At 40.0% G+C, this 23,876-nt stretch overlaps 1 protein-coding gene across 2 annotated transcripts in view; it reads left to right on the top strand.

Annotated features, from left to right (window-relative positions):
• Nucleotides 1-23,876, top strand: part of rgs12b (regulator of G protein signaling 12b) — a 75,635-nt gene that overhangs the window by 668 nt on the left and 51,091 nt on the right. For both annotated transcript variants that reach the window (XM_053232844.1, XM_026944994.3), the window contains exons 2-4: nucleotides 603-1,808; nucleotides 2,316-3,182; nucleotides 15,850-15,960. In XM_053232844.1, the coding sequence (XP_053088819.1) occupies nucleotides 759-1,808; nucleotides 2,316-3,182; nucleotides 15,850-15,960 (2,028 nt within the window). In that variant the 5' untranslated portion in view covers nucleotides 603-758. The remainder of the gene's footprint in view (nucleotides 1-602; nucleotides 1,809-2,315; nucleotides 3,183-15,849; nucleotides 15,961-23,876) is intronic.

Here is a 23,876-nt window from a genome sequence, read left to right as displayed (position 1 = left end):
TCTCCAAATTGGGCTCAGTTCTCAAGATGATTGACAAGGCTGCTGGCCAATAGGCGTTGAGAACTGGACTGTTGCTGTTTCAGTCGTCATGGCTACACACGGCGACGTGGTACTATTATCCAATGGGAGCGCGCAGGTGGGCGAGGGCCAGATAGCAAGAGTGAATGAGTGTTCATCGCAAAGGCGAAGAACAATAACGGAAAGTTAATGCTAGGTATAAAGTATGTGAGTTAGCTCATATGGACCGGGTTTACGTTTTAATGCTAAGGAAAATATTGTAAAAGTCTTCCAGTGGCCCTAAAGATGTTTTTCACGAATGTATTTTTAGGGTTTTGGGATTTCTTGCATGTCGAAAGTCATAATGTAGATAGTAGAAATACATTACATTCACAAATACATTACATTTAGAAGTTGTTGTTGTTGTTGTTCTTCTTGGTACTAGTAGTACTTGTAGTAGTAGTATGTTGCTCAGAAAAAAAAAAACTATAGGGTTTGTGGATGTTCCTAATAATTTTTCCTACATGTAGCAGAAGACTTTATTAGTTTATTTTATTTGACTTATCTGTCATCTGTAAGATTAATGTATCCCTCACACTTTGCAGGAGGTGTTCCAGGAGCCAGGTTTGCATCAGGATGTTCCCTTCCTGAAAGCGACTATAACAGACAGGATGATCTCACCTGAGTGTTACATTTAGCCCGCCTGCTCTGCATTTGTGAAGCCCTCGACAGCTGCGTGCGAAAGAAGGCACAAACCAACAATGTTCAGATCATCTGAGGCAAGCAGACGGCGTGCTAATGGCCAGGCCCTGGGCCGCGTCAGAGGGGTGGAGGTGGCTCGAGGAAGGACAGGTTACGGTTTCACTCTCTCAGGCCACTCGCCCTGTGTGCTCAGCTGCGTCCTGAAAGGCAGTCCGGCTGACTACGTTGGCCTACGTGCCGGAGACCAGATCCTCGCTGTGAATGACATCAACGTGGCGAAGGCATCCCATGAGGATGTGGTCAAGCTGATTGGACGCTGCTCGGGCGTGCTACACCTGCTCATCGCTGAGAGCGGACAGCTGGACTCGTGCTCCAGTGACGAAGAGCTCGGATTCCATGAGCACAAAAGCCACTGGCTCCGACCAAAGATGGACTCCAAGACTTTGGGAATAAACCGTGCTGAGCGCGTGGTGGCTGAAATGCAGTCTGGAGGGATCTTCAACATGATCTTTGAGAACTCCTCCAGCCACTCCTCCAGCAGCTCGGAGAAAGCCGCTGCAAAACGGAGACCTATCTCTGAGCTGGACTTCCTGTGTGGAGAGGTCGAGGCCCACAGGAGTGATGTGAACCTTCTCTCAGAACAGGAAATGGCCAGAGTGCTGCGAGACGACTCCGTGTTTGTGGATGTGTTTGAACCTGAGCGGCAGGAAGCTGACTCAGCAGGCATCCTCAATGTCGGCATGATTGTGGGCTACTTGGGCTCCATTGAGCTGGCGTCGAGTGGTGCCAACCTGGAGAGCGACAGCGTGCAGGCAATACGTGGCTGCATGCGCCGCCTGCGAGCCGAGCACAAGGTGCACTCACTGGTGCTGCTCGAGGTGCTTCACGACCGTGTACTCCTACGCAATGAGCGCAGAGCCGTCTTGGCTGCCTACCCAGCCGAGAAGCTGGCATTCAGCGCCGTGTGCCCAGATGACCGCCGCTTCTTTGGCCTGGTCACTATGCAGGCTGCTGAGGATCACGGCATGAGTGCAATTGCAGATGAAGACCAGGGCTCGAGAACCTCCTGCCATGTCTTCCTCGTTGATCCTGAGCTCTGTCATCACAAGGTCTTAAAATGCATCTTTTTTATTTTATTTATTTTTATTTTTTTTTTTGCAATTGAAGGTGCAGTTTGTTATGCTTAAAAGTGTGTCTTTGATATAATGACATCATTTTGAAGATACCTTAGAAAAACTAATTTGCATTATTGCCTGGTTTTTCCTTTAAGGCTTCTGTTTACATTATTCTGGCCCTGAAATGAGCTCCACCCCCAGCTTGAACAGTCTGAGCACGCAAGACATATGTATTTTGAACAGATGAAGTTGATTCTGTTGGCAAATAAGAGCGTTAGTCAGTGTTTTTATTGCAATGTCAAATTGCCTTGCTAAAAGTAGGAGGCTATAAAAACAACAAACTGCTCCTTTAATGCTCAAATACATTTGGTAACAGATATACCTGTTTAATGTTTCGTTTGTTTCTGCAAGCTGTAAGCACTTCGAGCTGTCTAAAATGTGTAAAATAATTCTTAAATCGTTTTATATTTGTAAAGTTGTTGTTTTATTGTTATTATTAAGGTACATCAAGGGATCTCTCGGCGTTTCGGTTTTAACTGCACTCCAGATCCGGACACGGGTGGCTGTTTGGAATTCCCCCCAACGTCTCAGCCGCTGCTGCAGTTTGTCTCAGTGCTCTACCGTGACATGGGCGAGTCCATCGAAGGCGTGCGAGCTCGAGCGTTCCTCGACGGTGACCTGGACGCCCAGCAGAACAACAGCACCAGCAGCAACAGCGACAGTGGAATCGGCAACTTCCTGCCAGAAGAAAAAAACAACCGCGTCCTCTTGGTTGACCTCGGTGCCAATCCTGCCCGCCATGTGCCCACAGGATTATGGGAAAGTGCACCGGGCTGTAGGAACCCTAGCGCTCAGGCTGGTCTCCTTCCTCCTCCTCCTCCTCCTCCCTCTATAACTCATCGTAACGGCTACAGGCACGAGTTCTCCGAGCCACACCCACAATCCCACACAGACCCGCCCCCTCTGTCCAGCAGACACCTGAGCTCCTCCTCTCGGCTGGACGTATCCGGACTTCCCGCCCGCCACCATTTCCCCGCCCACTCTAAGAAGGGTGCAGGGGGCCAGCGCTGGCTCCCTGTTCATGTCCTGAGAGAGTGGCATCAGGGCCGCAGCAGCGATCAGGAGTCCTACAGCGAGTCCACGGACGGCTGGTCCAGCGCTAACTGCAGCACGCTGCCGCCTCCCATGAGTAAGATCCCGGCTGATCGGTACCGCGCGGCGCGAGACATCGCCTCCCAGCCCCATCGGCTCCATGCCCACAAGGACGAGTGGGCCAACAAGCTGTTTGGGACGGAGAAACACTTTTGCGAGCACCAACAGCTTCCACAGCAGCACAATGGCAAGAGGGCAAAAGACTCAGAGAAGAAGGTAGGATGTGTTTTATTTTCAAAACCTGCATTTACCTTTATTCTGTTTCTTCATAAATCACACTTCTTTACTAACGCAAGAGCAGAGAGACTTACATGAAGTGACTGATGGGCAGAATTTATTAGCTGTTATTACAGGACTGTCTATCGTCTTTTTATTGTGATTTGCTTTCTCAAATAATGAAACATAATTGACTGCAGAACTGATTTAATGTTAGAGAACAGTTAATACTGACTCTGCTGCATTAAATTAGCCTGTCTGCCTGTCTGCCTGTCTGTCTGTCTAATTTTGATTATATTCAGCATTTAAAAGTTTCTCCATCTCTGTCTCTGTATCTGTCTAAAATGTAGCAAAAGAAAAGCTTTCTTATTAAGTAGATAGACCGATAGATAGATAGATAGATAGATAGATAGATAGATAGAGACACAATAGACAGATGTAAGTAAACAAATATATTTAAGCAATTAAATAAATAAATTATGCAAATAAATAAATACATAAATGTATGCAAATAAATAAACACAAATAAATTTTATGAAATTTATTTGAAGAAAATAAATACATTTAAATAATAAATTAAAAATCTAAAAGAAAGAAAATAAATCAATAAATTGAAACAAATCAATAAATAATAGATAAATACATTGAAGCAAGTAAATAAATAAACTCAAGCAAGTAAATAAATTAATAAATTTATAGAAATAAATTGAAGCAAGTAAATAAATAAATAAATGTAAGCAAACAAATACATCTATGCAAATAACTAAATAAATACCTAAATGTAAGCAAATATGTAAATCTATGCATATAACTAAAGAACTACTTATATTTCTCTAAGCAAGTAAATAAAAATACATAAATTTAAACAGATAAAAAAATACATTTAAGCAAGTAAATAAATAAGTACATTTAACTAAATAAATAAATCAGTCTAAGCATCACAGTAATTAATTAATTGCAGAGTGCAATAAAAAAAAAACTTTTTCCCAAATAACTGATTACTGTATTAATACTGAGTAAAATAATCATGATTATTATTTTAGCCATCATCATTGAGCTCTGTGTTATTATGATTGTGCTGTGAGAACCGTTGATTTATCGCATGCGTTTGCTCTCTCCTGGTCGCTTGCTCTTCTGGAATTGCTGGTGTGCAGAAAGTCAGCCTGATCCTTTTTATATAGATTATATATAAAAATGCGTAAATGTTAATAATAATGTTATTAAACTGTGCAGAGCCTTTGAGTACAGAGTTCACTATGAAGAAGTGCTTGTATTTAATAATGCGCAATAGTTTTAGCGTAGTGTGCGAGTGTGCTGGGTGTTTGTGCAGTGTCTCTCTCTGCACTTGGAGGCTGTGTGTTAAAGCTGACCATGAGACGAGAAGACACAGACGGAGCTCAGACCTCTGATCATCAGCCAGCAGTTTGAAATGACTCTGTGTTCCTCTAATCCTTCTATTCTGACACCTTGTAGATAAATCACTAGTTACTGTGTACAGTGCTGCGAATGCTAAACTGTAGACTGCTGAAAATGAGACACACACACACACACACACACACACACATACACACACGCTGTGTATCAGTAGTTGGGGATTGTCTGGTGATTTAAGATGATAATCTAGCCTCAGGTTTCATAATATTAGCCAGCATCAGCTTTTTCCTCTCTTCAAAAGAGGGGTGAGATCGATGTAGAAATCGACATTTATATTCTTCTAATTTAAAAAAAAAAAAAAAAGCGCCCTGGAAGTGATGAGCTGAAGCGTTGTTTGTGAGGAACTTTCCAAACCAAGAGCTGGACCCTGAAGTAGTCCCTGAAGTGTGTGTACTGTATACACGTAGACAGCTGTGTACACATAGAAACACTGGTAAGGTTGCAGATTTTATTTCTTCCTTCTACAAATAACCTGGAAAATAAGCAGAACATGCTAAAAAAAAAAGTGTTTAAGCGATAGCCATGGCTGTGAAAACCCATCTGGAAAACTGTGTTTTGGACCAGAGTGCTTGTTTGTGTCTGCATTATTATTATTTTTTTTACACTTAAAGCACCAGGGAAGGCAATGTTTTGGATGAACCACCTTTTTAGAAATGTATATAATTCTAGATAACGCCTGTGCAGCCATCGAAGCTAACACCAGAACTTAAAAGCTCATAAGAACTCATTTCAAAGAAAAACAGCTCAGCACAAGCACTCTTGACAACATCATTAATCTGTATGAGCTGATGGTTATAGAGTTATAACTTCGCTTTCAAGCAGCCGAATGTCTGAGTGCGCTTAAAAGTGATGTTCTTACTAACGTGAACTCGAGTTGACCTCTACGAGCCACCATAGATTCTGGGGCGGAGCTTTGTGTACAATGAAAAATGTACAAAAAAAATCCTTCAAAACTCCACCTACTTAACTGCTAGAGAACTAGTCTTGACTCATTTTGGCTAATCTTACCTAATGCACCTTTAACTGTGTCGTTCCTAAAGCAAGCCAACATCTTTTACTGCTTAACACAAATCTGGAGAGACTTCCAGTCGTAGACGAGTTTACATCATCGTGTCACAGCTTCATTCTTTATTCAGAATGTGAGGAAGTGAAGAGAATTGTTTTGGAAATTAAATTTAAAATGGGGGGACATGGTGATATTTGTGTTAAGCATCACAGCTCCAGGGTCCCAGGTGCAATCCTGAGCTCGGGTTACTGTCAGCGTGGACTTTCAAAGGTTCTCCCTGTGTCTGTGTGGCTTTCCTCCACGTTCTCTGCTTTCCTTCCATCTCCCAAAAACATGCAGGTAGAGAGTTTTGACACTCGTAATTGCTCCTAGGTGTGATTGAGAGTGTCCATGCTACTTTGTTTGGTGTATTCCTGCATCCAGTGTTCCTGGAGCAGGCTCCGGATCCACTCTGACCAGGATAAAGCAGTTGCTAAAGGTGAATGAATGAAGTTATATTTAAAAGAAAAAAGTCAGGAAAGAGAAAATCTCATGCTGCAGAGAATATTCTTATAGACCTTTCTCGCAACGACTGTGTCATCATATCCGATAACGAACAGTAGTGCTCCGGTTGCGACTTTAAACATCGTTTAGCTACTGAAATGCATGAGCGACAAAAAAATCCGAAAATTCCAGATTAAAGTAAGCAGTAAATAGCTAGCTATATTTTTCACATCTGACTAGCTAGCTATTTCGTTTTAAATCAAGTGCCTGGCACAGTTGTTATGAACACACGCACCAATAAACAAGGTAGATAAGTTTTCTGAGTTGTCAAAATCATTTCACCGGACATTTTGACCTGTCTAATTAAATCGACAGGGAATCTTTCAGAACATAAAGACAGTTTAGCAGAAATATCACTTATTGCACTTATCTCTTTAACGGTGACACAGACAGCATATAAGCTGTTAACCTTATATTCACCTACTGTCTTTCTTTAACCCTCACAAGTATCATGATGTCATGACATCAACACCAGATAACATCAGAACAGAGCGAGATAATTCCAGTGGTTTCGGCGTTAATGTTGTGTGATGCTATTTGATGCACGGCCCTGTTATTACTCAAAGATCCAACCTGAGACCTAAACCTTCGCAAGCACAGAAACTCACTGTCTCACTGAGGCCGGGAACATATAACACACTCGTCATACTCACGCACAAGCCGTGTTTTATAGGCTGCAGGAAGATGTCACGGCAGTATGAGTTTTAGTAGTTCACAGTTAATGTGCACGCAGCAGCTCATAATTAGATTTCATTTCAGTGATGAATCAGACGGGCTTTGAAATGCGTAAGTGACGTGCTGTTGCGAAAACGGTCTCTGTCCAGGTGATGTGTGGGCAAAACTTTTAGTTTGTCTGTCATGTATGACTCGTAGTCACCACCTGGTGGCAGCGTTTCATTATTTCATTACGATCTTGAGCTCTGGAAGAGAAAAGTGCAGATGTTTTCCTCTTTGCTCAGGTTTTTTTTTTAACAGTTGTTTTGCTGACCTGAGGTTTAGTGCTTGTGCTTTTTATTTTAGATTTGCTGTTTTGGAGAATAAGGTTAAGCTAAATACATGTTAAGGAAAGACGCTACAGGTGATTGCCAGTTACTTGCTGACATTCTTATATATATATAAGATATATATATATATATATATATATATATATATATATATAAAATGTGTATATATATGTAATGCACTGTAATACAAAATATACTATTTAAAGTTCTTAGTAAAATCTTTTTAATTAATGTTAGGACTGAACATGTAAAATTTCATGAATGCAGGTCAACTAAAAACTGAAATCTTGGGTTATGAAAATATAGAAAAAAACTTTGAGGGGAAGAATATGATTTCATTAAAGTGTCTTTTTTTTACGGTTTATAAAGAAACTTGACATGTATATCATAATGACACATAAATTGACACACACACACTTTTTAGTATGAACTTTGTTATAGATTTTTATTTTATGACATCGAGTCAGTACAAAAACACACAGACACACACACACACACAGTATATAAGGAACAAGCTTTTCAGGGATATATGACATGGCTCGATTGTTCAGATTGGGCGGAGCATAAGTGGGCAAAAACAGTGAAGTAAACATATTTTTGAACGTTTTATTGCTACGGTTTGTGCTCCAGTTTAGAGAAAATATGTTACATTATTTATCCAAAAATCTACCTGTAGTGTGTTGCTTTAAACATAAGAATACAAAGAATTGCTATACTCTCAATGTAAATATGTGTGTGTCTGTATGTAGAGTTGAATTCCTAAGAGGATTGTGTTTTGGCTAGAACAGAGTTCGGGGTCTGGAGCAGACAAAGACTGTTGTGTCTTTCCAAAAAACTTGCAAGTAGAAAGTGTATTAATGCTTTCAGAATTGCAGTAAGGCTTGGAAAGTTGCATGTAATGTCACTTTTCCATCAAACAAAAAAAATCTGAAACCAGAACGATCTGTAATCTGGTCCAGTTCCAACACGTAATGGAGTTCTGTGGAGGTTGTGGGGTGTTTACATCGCTCCCACATGACACTAGCTTTACCATTCTAGCTGGCTAGACTATGTCCCAAACCACATACTAAATTCTACACATATATGTGAAGCAACTCTGAAATGAAATATGTACAGTTGTGCTATATATTTAGTATAACAGTGGTTGATTTGGGAAGCAGTGATAAAGTTGTCACACATGTACATGTCTTACAAGACAGCGGTTCGAACCTGAAAATGCCTTTGAGTAAATGTAAATGGTTGGAGACTGTTCACTGGCAGCTTATACTACAGCGCAGCTGTAGAATCTGATTGGTCAGAAGGTGTGCATTAGTTTTGTATAACAGCACGGCTCGGAGAGTAGTTTCGGCTGTAACATGTAAATATTAATGTGCTCATACTAATAATAATATTGTTTCTATAGTAACAGCTCATACACAGGGACTTGTACTGTGGACGCTTCATATAATCTAAGACTAATAATAAACAGATTTTTAAAAAGTGTTGTTTGACAAAGTTAAATGTATAATTGTTGATGTAGTGATTTTCTGTAAGACATTTATTTAACATTTATGGAGAGAGAGAGAGAGAGAGAGAGGTGGGGGCTGGTGAGGGAATGACTGTTTATCACAGCTACAACGTAGGTGAGAACTGGAACTAACTTGTCTCCCGGACAACATTAAATCCACAACATTAGATCTAACTATAAACAGTTCAAATGTGTGAGGTGTCATTCAATAATAAATTAATGTAATGTAATATTAATAAATTAATGTAATCAAATCTCTGTGGTATAAGAGGAATAACACACTCCAGACAGACTGTGCTGTCACTGGTCTGTCAGAATGTATTTTTGATAGACTTCAAAGCACTATTGTAAGTCGCTCTGGATAAGGGCGTCTGCCGAATGCCGTAAATGTAAATGTAAATGTTATTCTTTACATACATAATGACGTAGACTAACAGTCGCTAAACCAGAAAGTGTGTTAGGTTAGATTAAGTAAAGTACCACTGAGGAAAATGAAGGTTCTGTGAATGCACCAGCCAGTAAAAAATCTTACATAGCAACAATTAAAAATAACTCACTTGTCCACAAACTGCACTCTCGCTGATGTTTTCAGCCTCCACTGATGAGCCCAAGCTGATGCAAGGGGTTTTGGGATATGATGGCCATGCTGCTTTCAGAAATAGGCCAGATTAAAGGATTGCAAAAGACAAATATTTGATTCGGACATGACATGCTGCCTTCCAGCCTCTGACGCATAATAATTACTTGTTATAATTCTGTGACGATTCTGAGTGTTTGATTGATCAAAGATACTTCTGTATTCTACTAGAAGATACTTCAGTACTTCTGGTTCCATACATATGTCCATGTTTGGTATTCCCGGTACCCTGAGAAGAAGGTTAACCAAATTCAGCATGGGTACTCAGTTATGATAATGAGTTAGGAGTCATGTGGCAATGGAAGTGATGGCAAAATGTGTCCTTCTGTATTATAACTCACTGTGGAAATTTAAAATAACAAGATATTAAGTGGAAATAACAACATAGTGTCTTGAAATAAGTTAAAATAGCATAGAAATAATGGCACAGAACTTTAACTTTCACAGTTAGGATAATTTGCTATATGAAAACAGATCGATGTGTGTGCAATGTTTATTATTATTTTTTCACCACAAATTTTCTGGGCATCATGAAGACAGAAGGAAATGTCCACACTAACAAACTGGTGCTCTCTAATTAGCTCAGTATCTCTAGTTTTACTTGGAAGCAACTGCTGGAACTGAAATGCAGCGAAGCTCGAAAATCGACTAGGAAGTACATCCCGTCGGCAGAACAGCCCGATTCTTCTGCTTAATTACAGCATTGCCTTACTTACAGACACCTTCAACTGGCTCTGCTGTGTGCTGGACAATTAACTGGCCATGCCAAGCGTCTAACATGTTGACACTGAGCAGTGTTCATTTTGATTAACCTCCTGGGGTGAGGACGGCGGGGTTGTGGGGGTTGTGGGGGCTGAAAAGAGGAGCTGCAGTTCCACAGGGAGCGTCACGGCCATGTCGTGTGTGGAGTGACATGTTTTGGTGGAGTTTGTAGTCGGCCTCTCTGGAATGGAGTAAACAGGAAAGATGGCTCTTCAGAGACCCAAATAGACATGATAAGCCTGTGAGCAGAGAGCGAGAGAGAGAGAGAGACTTTATTGTTTGCTTTAATAGTGTTTTTGTTATTGTTTTATTAATAGTGTGACTCCAAGTCAGTGGTAACTGCTTTGGCAACGCTGCATTCAAAACAGCTATGGCAGTAAAGCACATTAAACTGTGAATCTGTGTGGGAGAGAGAGAAAGAGAGCAAGAGAGAGAGAGAGAGACTTTAAAAAAGAGTCACCTTCCGGCTGCGCGATGTTATTTACCCCAAGAACTGAATCTGACACCAGTAGATGACGTGGGAATGGGAATAAAGGGGAACACGTAGAAAAATGCAGTTACTGGACGAGGCAGAAGAGAGCAGAATGAGGGAGCTAAGCACTTGTGTGTGTGTGTGTGTGTGTGTGTGTGTTCTCTGACAAAGTATACTAGCTCTGGCTGCAACAATGACCTTTTCCCTATACGATCGAGATTCCGTAATTGATTAACTGATGCCCGTTAAGTAATTATTCTCCGATTAGTCAACATAATTGATTATGTTGATCATGAAAAATAATTGATATGGATTTTTATTTTCGATGTGTTTGGATGTTTTCAGGCCCAACACCGTTAAGGCAAGTTTAAAGAACGCAAAAAAACAGAAGGACTGATTTCACTTGCTTCTAGAATTCAATCAGAGATAGGAAGACCAATTGCGGAAAAAAGTTGTATGTCGTTTCATGGTGAGTTTGTGTGAACTTATGCAAGAATCCATTCCCCTTTAAAAGCACGACCATATGAAAATACGACGGCAAGACTTCGTTCTATCTTCTTTCAAGCACACTTTCTACACCACAAAAATCGCATATCACAGACAGAACTTTGAATGATTGTGACAATGAAAGCGCAAAAGAGTACTACCTAAATCACTGATAGCTTCAGTCAAAAAAAGAAAAGCATGCTACAGTACAGACTGCGTAAACAGCAGCACCTCGATGATGCATGAACATTAAAAAAGGAAGTCACCCAAAAGCTCCTGGTTGGTGAGTCAAATATACTAAATGGGGTTGACACATAAAAATGGTAAATAAACGGTAAATATAATGGTATATAGGTATAATTGTTGATGTGGAGGCGTTTTTTTTTGTTAGGAGGTATTTATTTAACATTTATGGAAGGAATCTCGGTTGTAAGTGCTTTGTAACAGTCATGATGCTTCGCAAAGTTTATCAGCATGGGAGAGTCTTCAGGACAGAGGAATACGCTCTTTTCTTCTCGGTAGAATGACAAGCTACATTTTATTGAGAGAGAAAAAGAGAAAAAAAAGAGGCTGGTGAGGGAATGAGTGTTTATTGCAGCTAGAAAGTAGATAAGAACAGGATCTAACTTGTCTCTCGGCTGTTTCACAACATTAAATCTAACTATAAACCTTTAAAATGTGCGACAGTTCTTACATTAATAAATGAAACCTTGTGATCATTGGTAAATCACTCTGGTATAAGCGGAAGAACACACTCCAGACTGTGCTGTTATACGAAAATCATGCACTTTGGAGCGGTATATTTTGAGATAATATGACATTTAAATAAAAAAAATGTAAATTAAAAAAAAAAATTGAAATTTAATTTTAAAAATATATGCGCAGCAATTTCATAGTTTAATGAGGTCAGTTAAGCTTAATTTTAAATTTTTAGCCTGTTTAATTTTGGCATGTTAAGAATAATGACAACATACAGTTAGTACAGTTTAGATAGAAATAGAGAGAAAGATCCTTTTAAATCCACACATTTCATGTTTCTTTTGTTGTTGTTTTTTAAAACTTTCCTTATTACATTTCTTATTTGAAATGTAAGTTGGTTGTTATTTTATCATGGAATAATCATTAGATTAGCTCTACACATGAAAGTCATTAGGGAAAGAAGTGTTAAGTAAATGTTAAGTTGTTCCTCACAATCCGTTTTACACTTTATTGTAAAACAAACAAACAAACAAAAATGCCAAGTGATATTTGTTACAGCCGTTCTCATATAAGCCAATTAATTCATTATTGGTCAGTTTATTCGCAAGAATAATCAACTGTTCAAATATTTGTTTTTTTGAAGTCTTAATTTGCATAATATGAATTGTTCCTGCAGTATTGGCTTTTAATTATTGATTTCTCAGAACATGGCCTCTGTTTTATTTGTGCTTTCTAAGCATTTCAGTGATCTCAGGGCATTTTCTGTGGGTGTTTCGATTAATTGTGGCGTTAATTGTTATGCAAATAAAAGCAAACATTAATGGTCAAATTAATGCAAGACAGGCTTCAACCAGTTTGTTTTTTAATAGATTGCAATACTGCAATAAAATATCATTTTTTAATATATTCACAATCACAGTGTGTAGCAACATAATCACAACATGCTGTTGCTACGCGTTGCGACGACTCGAAGAGGAAGTCTGTGATCAGGGTGCTGATTTCTTTCAGCATCAGAGGATTAAACGTGTGTGATTCTTCACTTGAGGCAAGGATCATCTGAAAGCAATCATATGAGCCGATGTGTTTACACTCTCTCTCTCTCTCTCTCTCTCACACACAGACACACTGTAATCTCACTTTTGTCTTGTCTTTCTTTTAATGAGCAGCCATTGAGCAGTGGTGGCTGTTTAACAATGTGCTGCTGGAGAACATGACAGTGTGTCTTCTGTCCCTCTTTAGATTTAATGGCCTGCACTGTTTCCTTTTATGGCGCGTATCCGTGGACGGGTTGGCTGTTTGGTTTGTGTGTGCGGGCACACGGCTGCATTTTGTAGGCATGGAGTGGAATTGACGCAGACGTTTCTACACTAAATGATATACCAGCGGAAACTATTAGTGATTCTAAATAACCTTATCAAGCTGATATTGGATATGACTCAACACAGATCTTTCACATGAACATAGGACACAGATTGGCTTAAATCTCCCATCTTCAAATCTTCAAAACCAGTGTCCATTTCCTGATTCATTGGGAATTCGTCCATGGTTTTGACTGAGGGATGCACTGGAGCAGTGAGCAGTGAACTGGAACACAAACACGTTCCAAAAATGTGAGAAGGTTAACAAGGTTGTACTTAGTCTTAGTAAGAGAATAGAATAAAACAGAATGATATGTTTATAGTGCTCTTTGCAAATGCAGTGGCAAGGAAAAAAACCCCAAATATGGGGAAAAACCATGATTCAGCAGGGGAACCATGAATGCAATGCAACTGTACTTTCAGTCCATCAAACCTTCATGTACAATTCAGCCTCAGCTTCAAGACACAAAGTCTCTTCTGTGCATCAACATGTCTCCTATACGTAGGGGTAATACTAGGGATGTACATCAGCCTGATAACATGCTCATTTACTCGTACTTGTAAAAAAAATGCTCAGATACAATCATCCAATATCATGTGACACTGTGTGGCATAAGCCTAGTGTGCTATTTCACAATTAACAATCAAAGCAATCAAAGCAAAGCAGACTGTAAACTGCGCTCTGTGAAAAATATCAAAAGGAGATATTACAGCGTCTTCCTACAATACAAGTAACTTGATAAAACATCTTATGGGCTTTAAACAGTATTTTAGTAGAGTGTGTGAGATTGACCAACCTGAGTATGAGCGAACATGGTCATTAAAAATGAGCGCAAGGTGCTGGAAGTTTTACGTACACAGAGGCATTTGTGTAAGTGAGAGCACTTCAGTTCAGCGAGCACTGAGCACTGAGTCACGCACACTTCCGTTTTTCCGGGGTTTCCTCTTTGCTTATGGTGCAAATCACAGCATCTGGTGTTGTGCACTCAGGTCTGGCACTCTTACACTCTCTATTAAAGATACTGTTTAAATGTTAGCATGAGGAGTTCATTGCTAGCAGCACACAGCAGCAACCAATATAAACACAGCATTACCAGTATGGCTATTAATAACAAGTTTACTCATACATTTACTCATACTTACACTCAATCTGTGAAAAATGTTATTGATGTACCAACAGTTGCATTTAAAGATTCAGGTCCTAAATTGGACATTGGTTTCGTTATCATTGACTTACACACTTTATAAACTAGAAGTCCTAGAAAATGTAATCTAAAAATAACTCATGAGTCACAGTGCGATGGGTTCCCCTGCTTCGTTTTGGATTCTCCTAACGGTTCTACCTCCATCTTTGGGAGATTTTCCTCGCCACTGTTACCCTTGGCTAGCTGACAGGGTGATCTGCAATGCATACAAAATTATACAATCCTATTTTCTTTTACCAAAGTGGTGAAATAAACTCTTCCAGCTGTCTGAACAGTTGTCTTCAAACCCAGAATAAGGATGAATGAACACTGAACACTATTTGTGCAGTTATAAAATGTATTTCTTTTTGACTTATGTATTTACACATATATTGACTCATTAGATTGTTTGTATCTGTACACTCTAACGTCTGCACCAGCAGAAGGATTTATTGTTGAAGTAGATAATCAAGCACTCTGTAAACCGAACCATCGTGCCAAATGCCGTAGATGTGCACTTGAGGCTAGATTATAGGCAGCACACTTAAACCCTTCAGTGTGTGTTTGCTTCTCTGTGTCTTCACTGTGCGTGTGTGTGTGTGTGTGTGTGTGTGTGTGTGTTTGAGGCTCAGGGACAGGGTATGAAGACAGGCAGTTGAGAGCTCTCTGCGTATCCAGGCAACACAGGAGAGCGTTTGATTATACACTCCTCAAATCAGACTCGCCACACTCGCACCTGGAGATCTACTCTCATGTCTGTGTGTCTGTCCTGCTGGCAGGCTCCTCATTGTCCTGTTGTTTTCTTTGTCGAGACACATAGTATCATGTTAAATCAGTGGTTCTCCAACTTTTTTTAGTCTCTTCTCTCTGAGGATAGTTATGCTGCGTTCAACTGAAACTCATAACTCAGAATTTCCCACCTCGAACCACGAAGAAGGAAAGAAACGTGGAATTCCTACTCAGAGTTCTACCAGGAGAGGTTTCCTCAACCCAGAGTTCAGCATGTGATGGCAAAGCAGCATGGCTGCTCACAGCATAAACATAATATACATAAATATACAATGAATGAATTTAAAATGAATCAGAAGGTAGAAACATTTGCTGCTAGATCACTGTGGTATAAGGGGAATAAAACACTTCAGGATGTGCCGGTATAGGAAAATAACCAACTTCAGGGAAAGAACAGTAACTTGGCTGTGGATTATTTTCCTATAACAGCACACCCTGTCATGTTTTATTCCTTACATAAAATAATAATGTCTACTATTTTTAAATGTGCCACTTTTTACAAATTTGGCCAAAGCAGATTTAATCAATTGACAAAATTATAAATTAGTAGAAATACACCTCTGCATATTTTAATGTTTTTGAGAACTGCCGAGTTAAGCAACGCTTTTTGTGTTTTTTTTATATTTGTCTTATATATTCATAAGTTTGTGTATAAGTATGCTGTTAACTGCAAAAATATAAGTGTTTGTGTGTGTTTCAGTAAGCATCGAAAAGCCTGCGCATATATGTATATGTGTGTCTTAAGACTTTTATTTGTTGTTTGTTTTTTTTTTGTGTGTGTGTCAGGGCGGAAGGTTCCGGGGCGTCACTATGGGATTTCCCCAACGCTCATCTGGGAGGAGATCATTCGGCCGCTCCAAACGCCTCAGCTTGTCTCACTCACTGGACGACCTGGAGGTAACACACACCAAAATCACACACCACATAGACATCCACTAAAGAAAATACACACCGCAAAGACATGTTGCACAAAACCAATTAGAAAAAAAAATCACACACCCAAAAGTAGATCCACAAAATATATCCCAGAAATATATACCACAACAACACAACACCCTAAAAGCAAACCCACAAAAATACACACTACGGCAGAACACTGCATAAACTCGCCACAACAACATGCCACCAAAACACACACACACACACACACACGCACACACACCGCAAACACACTTCAAAGTACAGGCACCCTGATTCCAGGTGCCCTCGTCTTGGCTTTTTCTGTCTGTTTTCCTTCTGGTTCTCCCTATATACAGTGTCTATCTGTTCATCTGTCCATCCTTTTTCCTAAAGTCTGGAGGAGATGTGATACTATCTGGCATGGATGGGAGTGATTATATAAAGCATGAACTCCAGAGAGCGAGTCTGTTTCCTCTCAGAGCGATCCAGCACACAGTAACTCTCTCCCACCGTCAGCTTCTTATATTCCACACGTGTCCTTAAATATCTGCAGAAATAAGACCTCATGCTGTTTTCTACTCTTTTTAGAGGACCCCATCCCCCATTCACCTCACATATTCACACACAGACACACGTGAGTTTAAATTTAGACCTCAGCAGTCAGGCGTATTGCTGTGTGTGTCTGTGTGTGTGTGTGTGTGTGTGTGCGCATCGTGACGTGTACACGTGTGATTCCAGAAGAAGCGCATGAGCGTGGTGATGGCAGGTCGCCATGGCGACCGAGGAGGCGGGAAGGAGCAGGAAGCTTGGAGATGTTCGTATGATGCATTTAGCCAGTGATGGCAGCGCGTTCCCTCCATTTCTCCATGCATTCTGAGCGAAAACGGACATGTAGCGATCAGTGTAGGAGTATGTCCATTTATTCTTTGGCAAGCACTTTTATCCAGGATGGTTCAAGTGAGGCACTGAGCTGTTAAAATATGTGACATAAACACACACTTACACTTGTTCACACTTCAGCAGGACACGGTTCCAAGCAGGAACTGGCTTCAAATGAGTAAAGCTCGGAATATCAGTAAGGTTCAGCAACTGGCACAAGTTATGGAAACTCTACATAGGCTAATGTTGCATCTCTCTCTCTCTCTCTCTCTCTCTTTCTTTCTCTCTCTCTCACCTACTCACATAACTCCAGAGACTTTCACCTACTCATAAGGAGGCAGGGGTTGTCAATCTTTTTGTAGCCACGCATACATAAAAGCTAATGTTGCCATGCTAATGATCAATTGTTACAAAGGCTAACAAGTGAAAATGACTCGGTTTGGAAAAGGCTTTCTATACAAACAGCAGCAGCTCATGACTGTAGATTTTGGTAGGGTGGGACAGCATTAATACTTACACTATAGGCTACTATCTAGTGAATTTTTAGAATAACGCACATAATAGGCAGTAGAGAGTAGACAACATAGTCATCCAGGGTACAGTTTAGCAGCTCACTTTTAGCGTGTTAGACGTATCTTGTATCGATGAACACAATAGAGCTAATGTCATTAACCAGGGTTGCCAGGGTTCAGCAAACTTTCCAACTTTCCAAAGGGAGACACATTTTCTTTTTTTTCACAGTCTGCGGGGAAAACATGGTCACCGTAATGCAAAAGCATTTCTGATGTACGGACTTTATCCACCCCATAATCCCCTTTTCCCTCTCCCAATCTTTGCAGTATAGAAATTAGAAATAGTAGTAAAGTAGAAAGAAGAAAAGTAGAAATAGTTCTGTACATCATAGATACACTGTCTGAACTGTCAGATTTAAGTCCGATTATTTGCTATAAAACAACGTCCAGAAGGTCGCGGAGTATTTTTAAACGACCTCAATCTGGCAATCCTATCACTGAACGTCCTTTCTGCTGCTCCTCCTCCACTTCACAGAATGAGCAAGGGGCAGCGTGATACCTGCCCCAGTGAGCCTGTATTAACACTTGTTGTAGTTTTTCTTTCTTTCTTTCTTTCTGTAAGAATTTTATTCTTAGTAGTGTTAGCAACTGTGACAAATATGTCCTTTCTTTGTTTACACATTTCTTTTAAACTAAAAAACAAAAAATCTGAGTGAGACTGTGGATTTCCTCTGAGCTTTCCTTAGTCCTGTTTTCCCAGATTATCTCTGCAATAGCTGAAACCCTATTTGTTCATTAAGGCTAGAGCAGTAACGAATTAACCCAATTAACAATCACACAAGTCTGTCATGTTGCAGTGACAGGGCTGTGATTGCATCAAGGTTTCTGCTCACATGCATGTGAGGGACAAACCTATGAGATATCGTCCATTAATCATAATCACTTAAAAATTGTGCATACACATTGCACAGTTTCTGACTCTTGTAAGTGTGTGTGAGTGTGAGTGACTTTGCTGCCCGATAAGATCAAACTCTAGATGGTTTCCGCTGCTGGGCGTTTGCCACAAACACAGGCCTGCACGGAGATAGATTGTTCTGGAAAGGGCCAGGATGGGACTGAGGAACTCACTGAGCATTGAACCGTGAGAGCTTAAGAGTGGAAACAGCTCTCGGCTTCTCTCAAGCTCATAGCATGCCATCACAAAGATGTCTTTACAGCGTCCATCATTGTCTTGTCTAACTTTTTTCATACCGCTAATAAACACTGTGGTTCTGTTTAATGGAGAATAGAAGATCTGGTCGTCTCAGGTTTGGGAATCAGTGTCTGGTCACAAGGTCAGTTCGACCTTGGCCACAGATCTTCAGTTCAGTGCATTGCTACTTTGGTTTGATGCTGTCTAAAGACTTGACATGTGGTTTAATATTGATCACCCTGTGGACAAAAGAGACAAAGACCCCCACATAGACAACCACGTACCTATAGCAGGAAGAGACATGGTCATTATTTTCAGTTTCTCACCTCTGCAGACACTCTGTGATTCTCTGAACATAATGGCTTTATTGCACTTGAACTTCCAGCTATAAGCCAATAAAAGAAATTGGCTTTAACTTAAATCTGTGAAAGTTGCTTGGACTGATGATACTGATTCACCATGCTTTATATACCATACACAGAGATTTTCCTACAAAGGATTGATAAAAGAGGCCCAGTAATTAAAAAAAAAGGTGGAATGTAAAGTCTGTGAACTGCATTTAAAGTTGAATACTGTGTGATAGCAACTTGTGTGCAACAAAATTGTAAGTGTGAGATGAGAGATCATGCTAAGTTGTAGCTATTAACCTTAACTACTTTGATGATTTGGGTGGAGAAGAGATTAGTCAACTTTGAGTGTTTTGTTTTTTTCACACTTGAGTTAATTCTGGGCTCATTTAGAGGAGGATGACATCATGGCAGGTTTGTTTCCACACAGATGCATTCCCCCGAGCCAGTTCAGCAGCTCGGATCTACAAAAACCCCCAAAATACACGTGTAATACATGTGTAACAATTCTGAAATTCTGATTATTAAGAGTTGAGATGAGATGCAACTTGCAAGATGCAACCTAAACTGGTGGTGCTTTAAAGTCTCTCTTTCTATCTTCATCTTTCTCTGTCTGTCTCTTGGATAATTTAGAGCAACAGGTTTGTTTGCCATAGCTTTCCAGCTAGCATTAAAATATGGCGTACGTGTAAAATTGATGTATGCAGTTCAAATATTCTTTCTGACTTGTTCTCGCACTCTCTGTTCTGTACCTTCCGACCTTCCGGTTGCCTGATCACTTTCTCTCAGTGCGCCACATGCAGGATGATGACACTGACGTGTGAACAGAGCCTGCTTTGTGTAAAAGGAGCACAGTAATTATTGTGTGTGTGTGTGTGTGTGTGTATGTGTGTGTCTGTGCACACTCCTAATGAGCATTGAGCAGCATTTCGTTCATTCTCGTTAGCGAAGGACTCCTTGTCCACACACACACATACACAGATACAGACATACAAACACTAATGACTGCCCTGTGGCGAAACACCCTCGTGCTGTCTCTCTCTCTCTCTCTCTCTCTCTCTCTCTCACACACACACAAGTTGACACACACACACACACACACACATAATTACTGTCTCTTAGAAAGTACATGGTCATATACACTGCACTGTGAAATGTGAAAGCACATAGACACAAATTAAATGTTAATAAAACACAGTGCTTAAATTCTGACACACTAACAGCATTGAGGCAAGCACTAATCACTGATTCTCCAACACACACACACACACACACACACACACACCTCAGGGTTTCTCAGGGTAACCAAACAGACAGCCAATCTGACTGCTAGGCCATGATGTGGGCGAGTGTTTACTCAGTGAGAGAGGGCATCCCAGTGCCCACGCGTCAGGCTCCTGCTCCTGCTCTCTGTCGCTCGCTGTAATGACTCTGTCTCCTGTCTCAAACACACTGTCAGCCTACAAAGCTCAGGCTTCATTCCTCTGCTTGCATACTTTTGCACTAGCAAGTGACAAAATGACAAGCAGCCATTCATTACCTGGGTAAGCTGGCGACATCCAACAGCGACAAGTGACAGGATGATAAGTGACAATCGAATTGAAATTTCCTTAATATTTATGCAAATTACATGTGATGCAATAATATTTGGCTCAGTAAAGTCTTCCAGAAAATTTGTTCGATGGGCCTTGTTTATTAAACTGGTTATAAATGTAATTGTAAATTGTTTGCGAGAGCATTTTAAAAAAAGAATGTGGTATTCATGAAAAATCCAGCTGGTTCAGAAAAACGTTCGTATCCTAAAAAAGCTCCTGAGTTTACGTATGAGGAGACTCACTAATGTGAACCCCAACTGATAGGCTTCAAATCGTGTAGCATCGAGTCATACTGCAATTTGATACAGAGAATACGACGTGCAGCAGTGGATGAGCTGCATAACTGGAAGATTTAGTGTTCATCGTGGTCAGGAGGCACTCTTTCACCGTTTAGTCATCATTTTGTCGTTGTGAGCTTTACCTTTTATGGAGTTTTGTGGGCGTCACTAAATATAAAATAGCTGTGCTGTGAATATAGTCATTTATAAGTAACTGTCACCTATCATCATACACACATGCATGAAGAAAATCAGCCTTTTGTAAACTTTTATAAATCTTTCAGGAGTTAGTAAGGTTTGGTCTACGAAAACATTTACACAACTTTACTTAAAGATTGATAAGTGAGGTGTAATGTTTCCAGAATTCTCTAAGTTTACTGCACAAAAAGAGAACAACAAAAAAGATCTATATTGTACAGTGTCAATAGTTTGTGCACCTGAATGAATGTAACTTGTTATAAAAGTGGAAGGTCAGTTCATTGTCCAGATTCTGAACATCACTTTTGTCCAAGCAGAACACAAGTCAAGTCAAGAGGCTTTATTGTCATTTCAACCATATACAGCTAGTACAGTACACAGTGAAACAAAACAACATTCCTCCAGGACCACGGTACTACATACAACAACACAGAGACTACACATTACTACGTAATAATACAACAGTGACACACCACATTCCAGGATGACACTGTATGCGGCGTAGAGCAAACAGTGTGTGTTATTTGTTCAGAGGGCATAACGGTACAACTGGGACAGTCCTCATAATCACAGGATCTCAGTCTCATAGAAAACATGTGGGATTATTTACAACAGCAGATGAAACACCAAAATAGGCCAGAAACTCTAGCTGAACTGCAGCCCGTCAGTGGAATCTACTCAACATCTGTAGCACTGATATGGCATTCCTTCATTATCTATACCCAGTCATCTCAAATCATTTATATTAATATTACTCACCATTGCTAAAAAGACAGAAACCAGCTTTCTGTAAAACACTGACTTATTCTGCTGGTACATTGCTCTAACGTGGAAAGACTCACATCAAATAAAAAAAAACAAAAAACTAATATCTAATATATATTGGGTTTAATACAACCTGACTTCTGGAAATGTTGGGACGTTTTTTTAAATTTGAATAAAATGAAAACTAAAAGACTTTCAAATCACATGAGCCAATATTTTATTCACAATAGAACATAGATAACATAACAAATGTTTAAACAGAGAAATTTTACACTTTTATCCACTAAATGAGCTCATTTCAAATTTGATGCCTGCTACAGGTCTCAAAAAAGTTGGCACGGGGGCAACAAAGGGCTGAAAAAGCAAGAAATTTTGAAAGATTCAGCTGGGAGAACATCTAGCAACTAATTAAAATTGCTTAAATTTTGTACAGCACTTTGGCCAACAGCTGTTGTTTTTAAATGTGCTTTATAAATAAATATGACTGACTGACTGACTGACTGAATTAAGTTAATTAACATCAGGTCTATAACATGATTAGCTATAAAAGGATGTCTTAGAGAAGCAGAGTCTCTCAGAAGTAAAGATGGCCAGAGGCTCTCCAATCTGTGAAAGAGCGCATAAAAAGATTGTGGAATACTTTAAAAACTACGTTCCTCAACGTCAAATTGCAAAGGCTTTGCAAATCTCATCATCTACAGTGCATAACATCATCAAAAGATTCAGAGAAACTGGGGAAATCTCTGTGCGTAAGGGACAAGGCTGAAGACCTTTGTTGGATGCTCGTGGTCTTCGAGTCCTCAGACGACACTGCATCACTCATTGGCATGATTCTGTCATTGACATTACTAAATGGGCCCAGGAATACTTCCAGAAAGCACTGACGGTAAACACAATCCGCCGTGCCATCTGCAGATGCCAACTAAAGCTCTATCATGCAAAAAGGAAGCCATATGTGAACATGGTCCAGAAGCGCCGTCGTGTCCTGTGGGCCAAGGCTCATTTAAAATGGACTTTTTCAAAGTGGAAAAGTGTTCTATGGTCAGACGAGACCGAATTTGACATTCTTGTTGGAAATCACGGACGCCGTGTCCTCCGGGCTAAAGAGGAGGGGACCTTCCAGCGTATTATCAGCGTTCAGTTCAAAAGCCAGCATCTCTGATGGTATGGGGGTGCATAAGTGCATACGGTAAGGGCAGCTTGCATGTTTTGGAAGGTACTATGAATGCTGAAAGGTAAATAAAGGTTTCAGAGCAACATATGCTCCCCTCCAGATGACGTGTATTTCAGCAGGACAATGCAAAACCACATACTGCAGCTATTACAACAGCATGGCTTCATAGTGGAAGAGTCCGGGTGCTGAATTGGCCTGCCTGCAGTCCAGATCTTTCACCTATAGAGAACATTTGGCGCATCATTAAATGAAAAATACGTCAAAGACGACCATGAACTCTTCAGCAGCTGGAAACCTATATCAGGCAAGTATGGGACCAAATTCCGACACCAAAACTCCAGAAACTCATAACCTCGATGCCCAGACGTCTTCAAACTGGAAAAGAAGAGGAGATGCTACACCATGGAAAACATGGTAAACAATTTGAAATGAGCTCATTTTGTGCATAAAATTGTAAAATTTCTCAGTTTAAACATTTATGTTATCTATGTTCTATTGTGAACAAAATATTGGCTCATGTGATTTGAAATTCTTTTAGTTTTCATTTTATTCAAATTTAAAAAACGTCCCAACATTTCCAGAATTCGGGTTGTATAAAGTAACATAAAAGACTATATTGTACCTTTTATTATATATTATGTAATATATTATGTAATATACTGTATAATAGATTATCAGGTATAACGGCTACCAGAAATTTTTAATTGGAGCTTAAAAACAGCTGGACAGGCCACACCCACAAGAGATAGTGACAGCGACTTGTCGCTTGCTAATGTGAGTGCAAAATCTAATAACACTAAATTAAATGTCAGCAACAAGACATGCAGTTAACTTTACAATAAACATGTCCTTATGACAGGTTTTCTCTAATGCACTGAACAGAATGATGATATACATGATACACAAGTTTATCCAAAATGAAGTACTTTGGAAGACAGCTGTCTTATGCTTTTTTCGCTGCCCAAAATCTCCC

Source organism: Pangasianodon hypophthalmus, chromosome 3, assembly GCF_027358585.1.
Source record: "Pangasianodon hypophthalmus isolate fPanHyp1 chromosome 3, fPanHyp1.pri, whole genome shotgun sequence".
NCBI lineage: Eukaryota > Metazoa > Chordata > Actinopteri > Siluriformes > Pangasiidae > Pangasianodon > Pangasianodon hypophthalmus.
The sequence above is the reverse complement of the archived record's forward strand: the minus strand, read 5'-3'. Positions and strand labels throughout refer to the sequence as shown.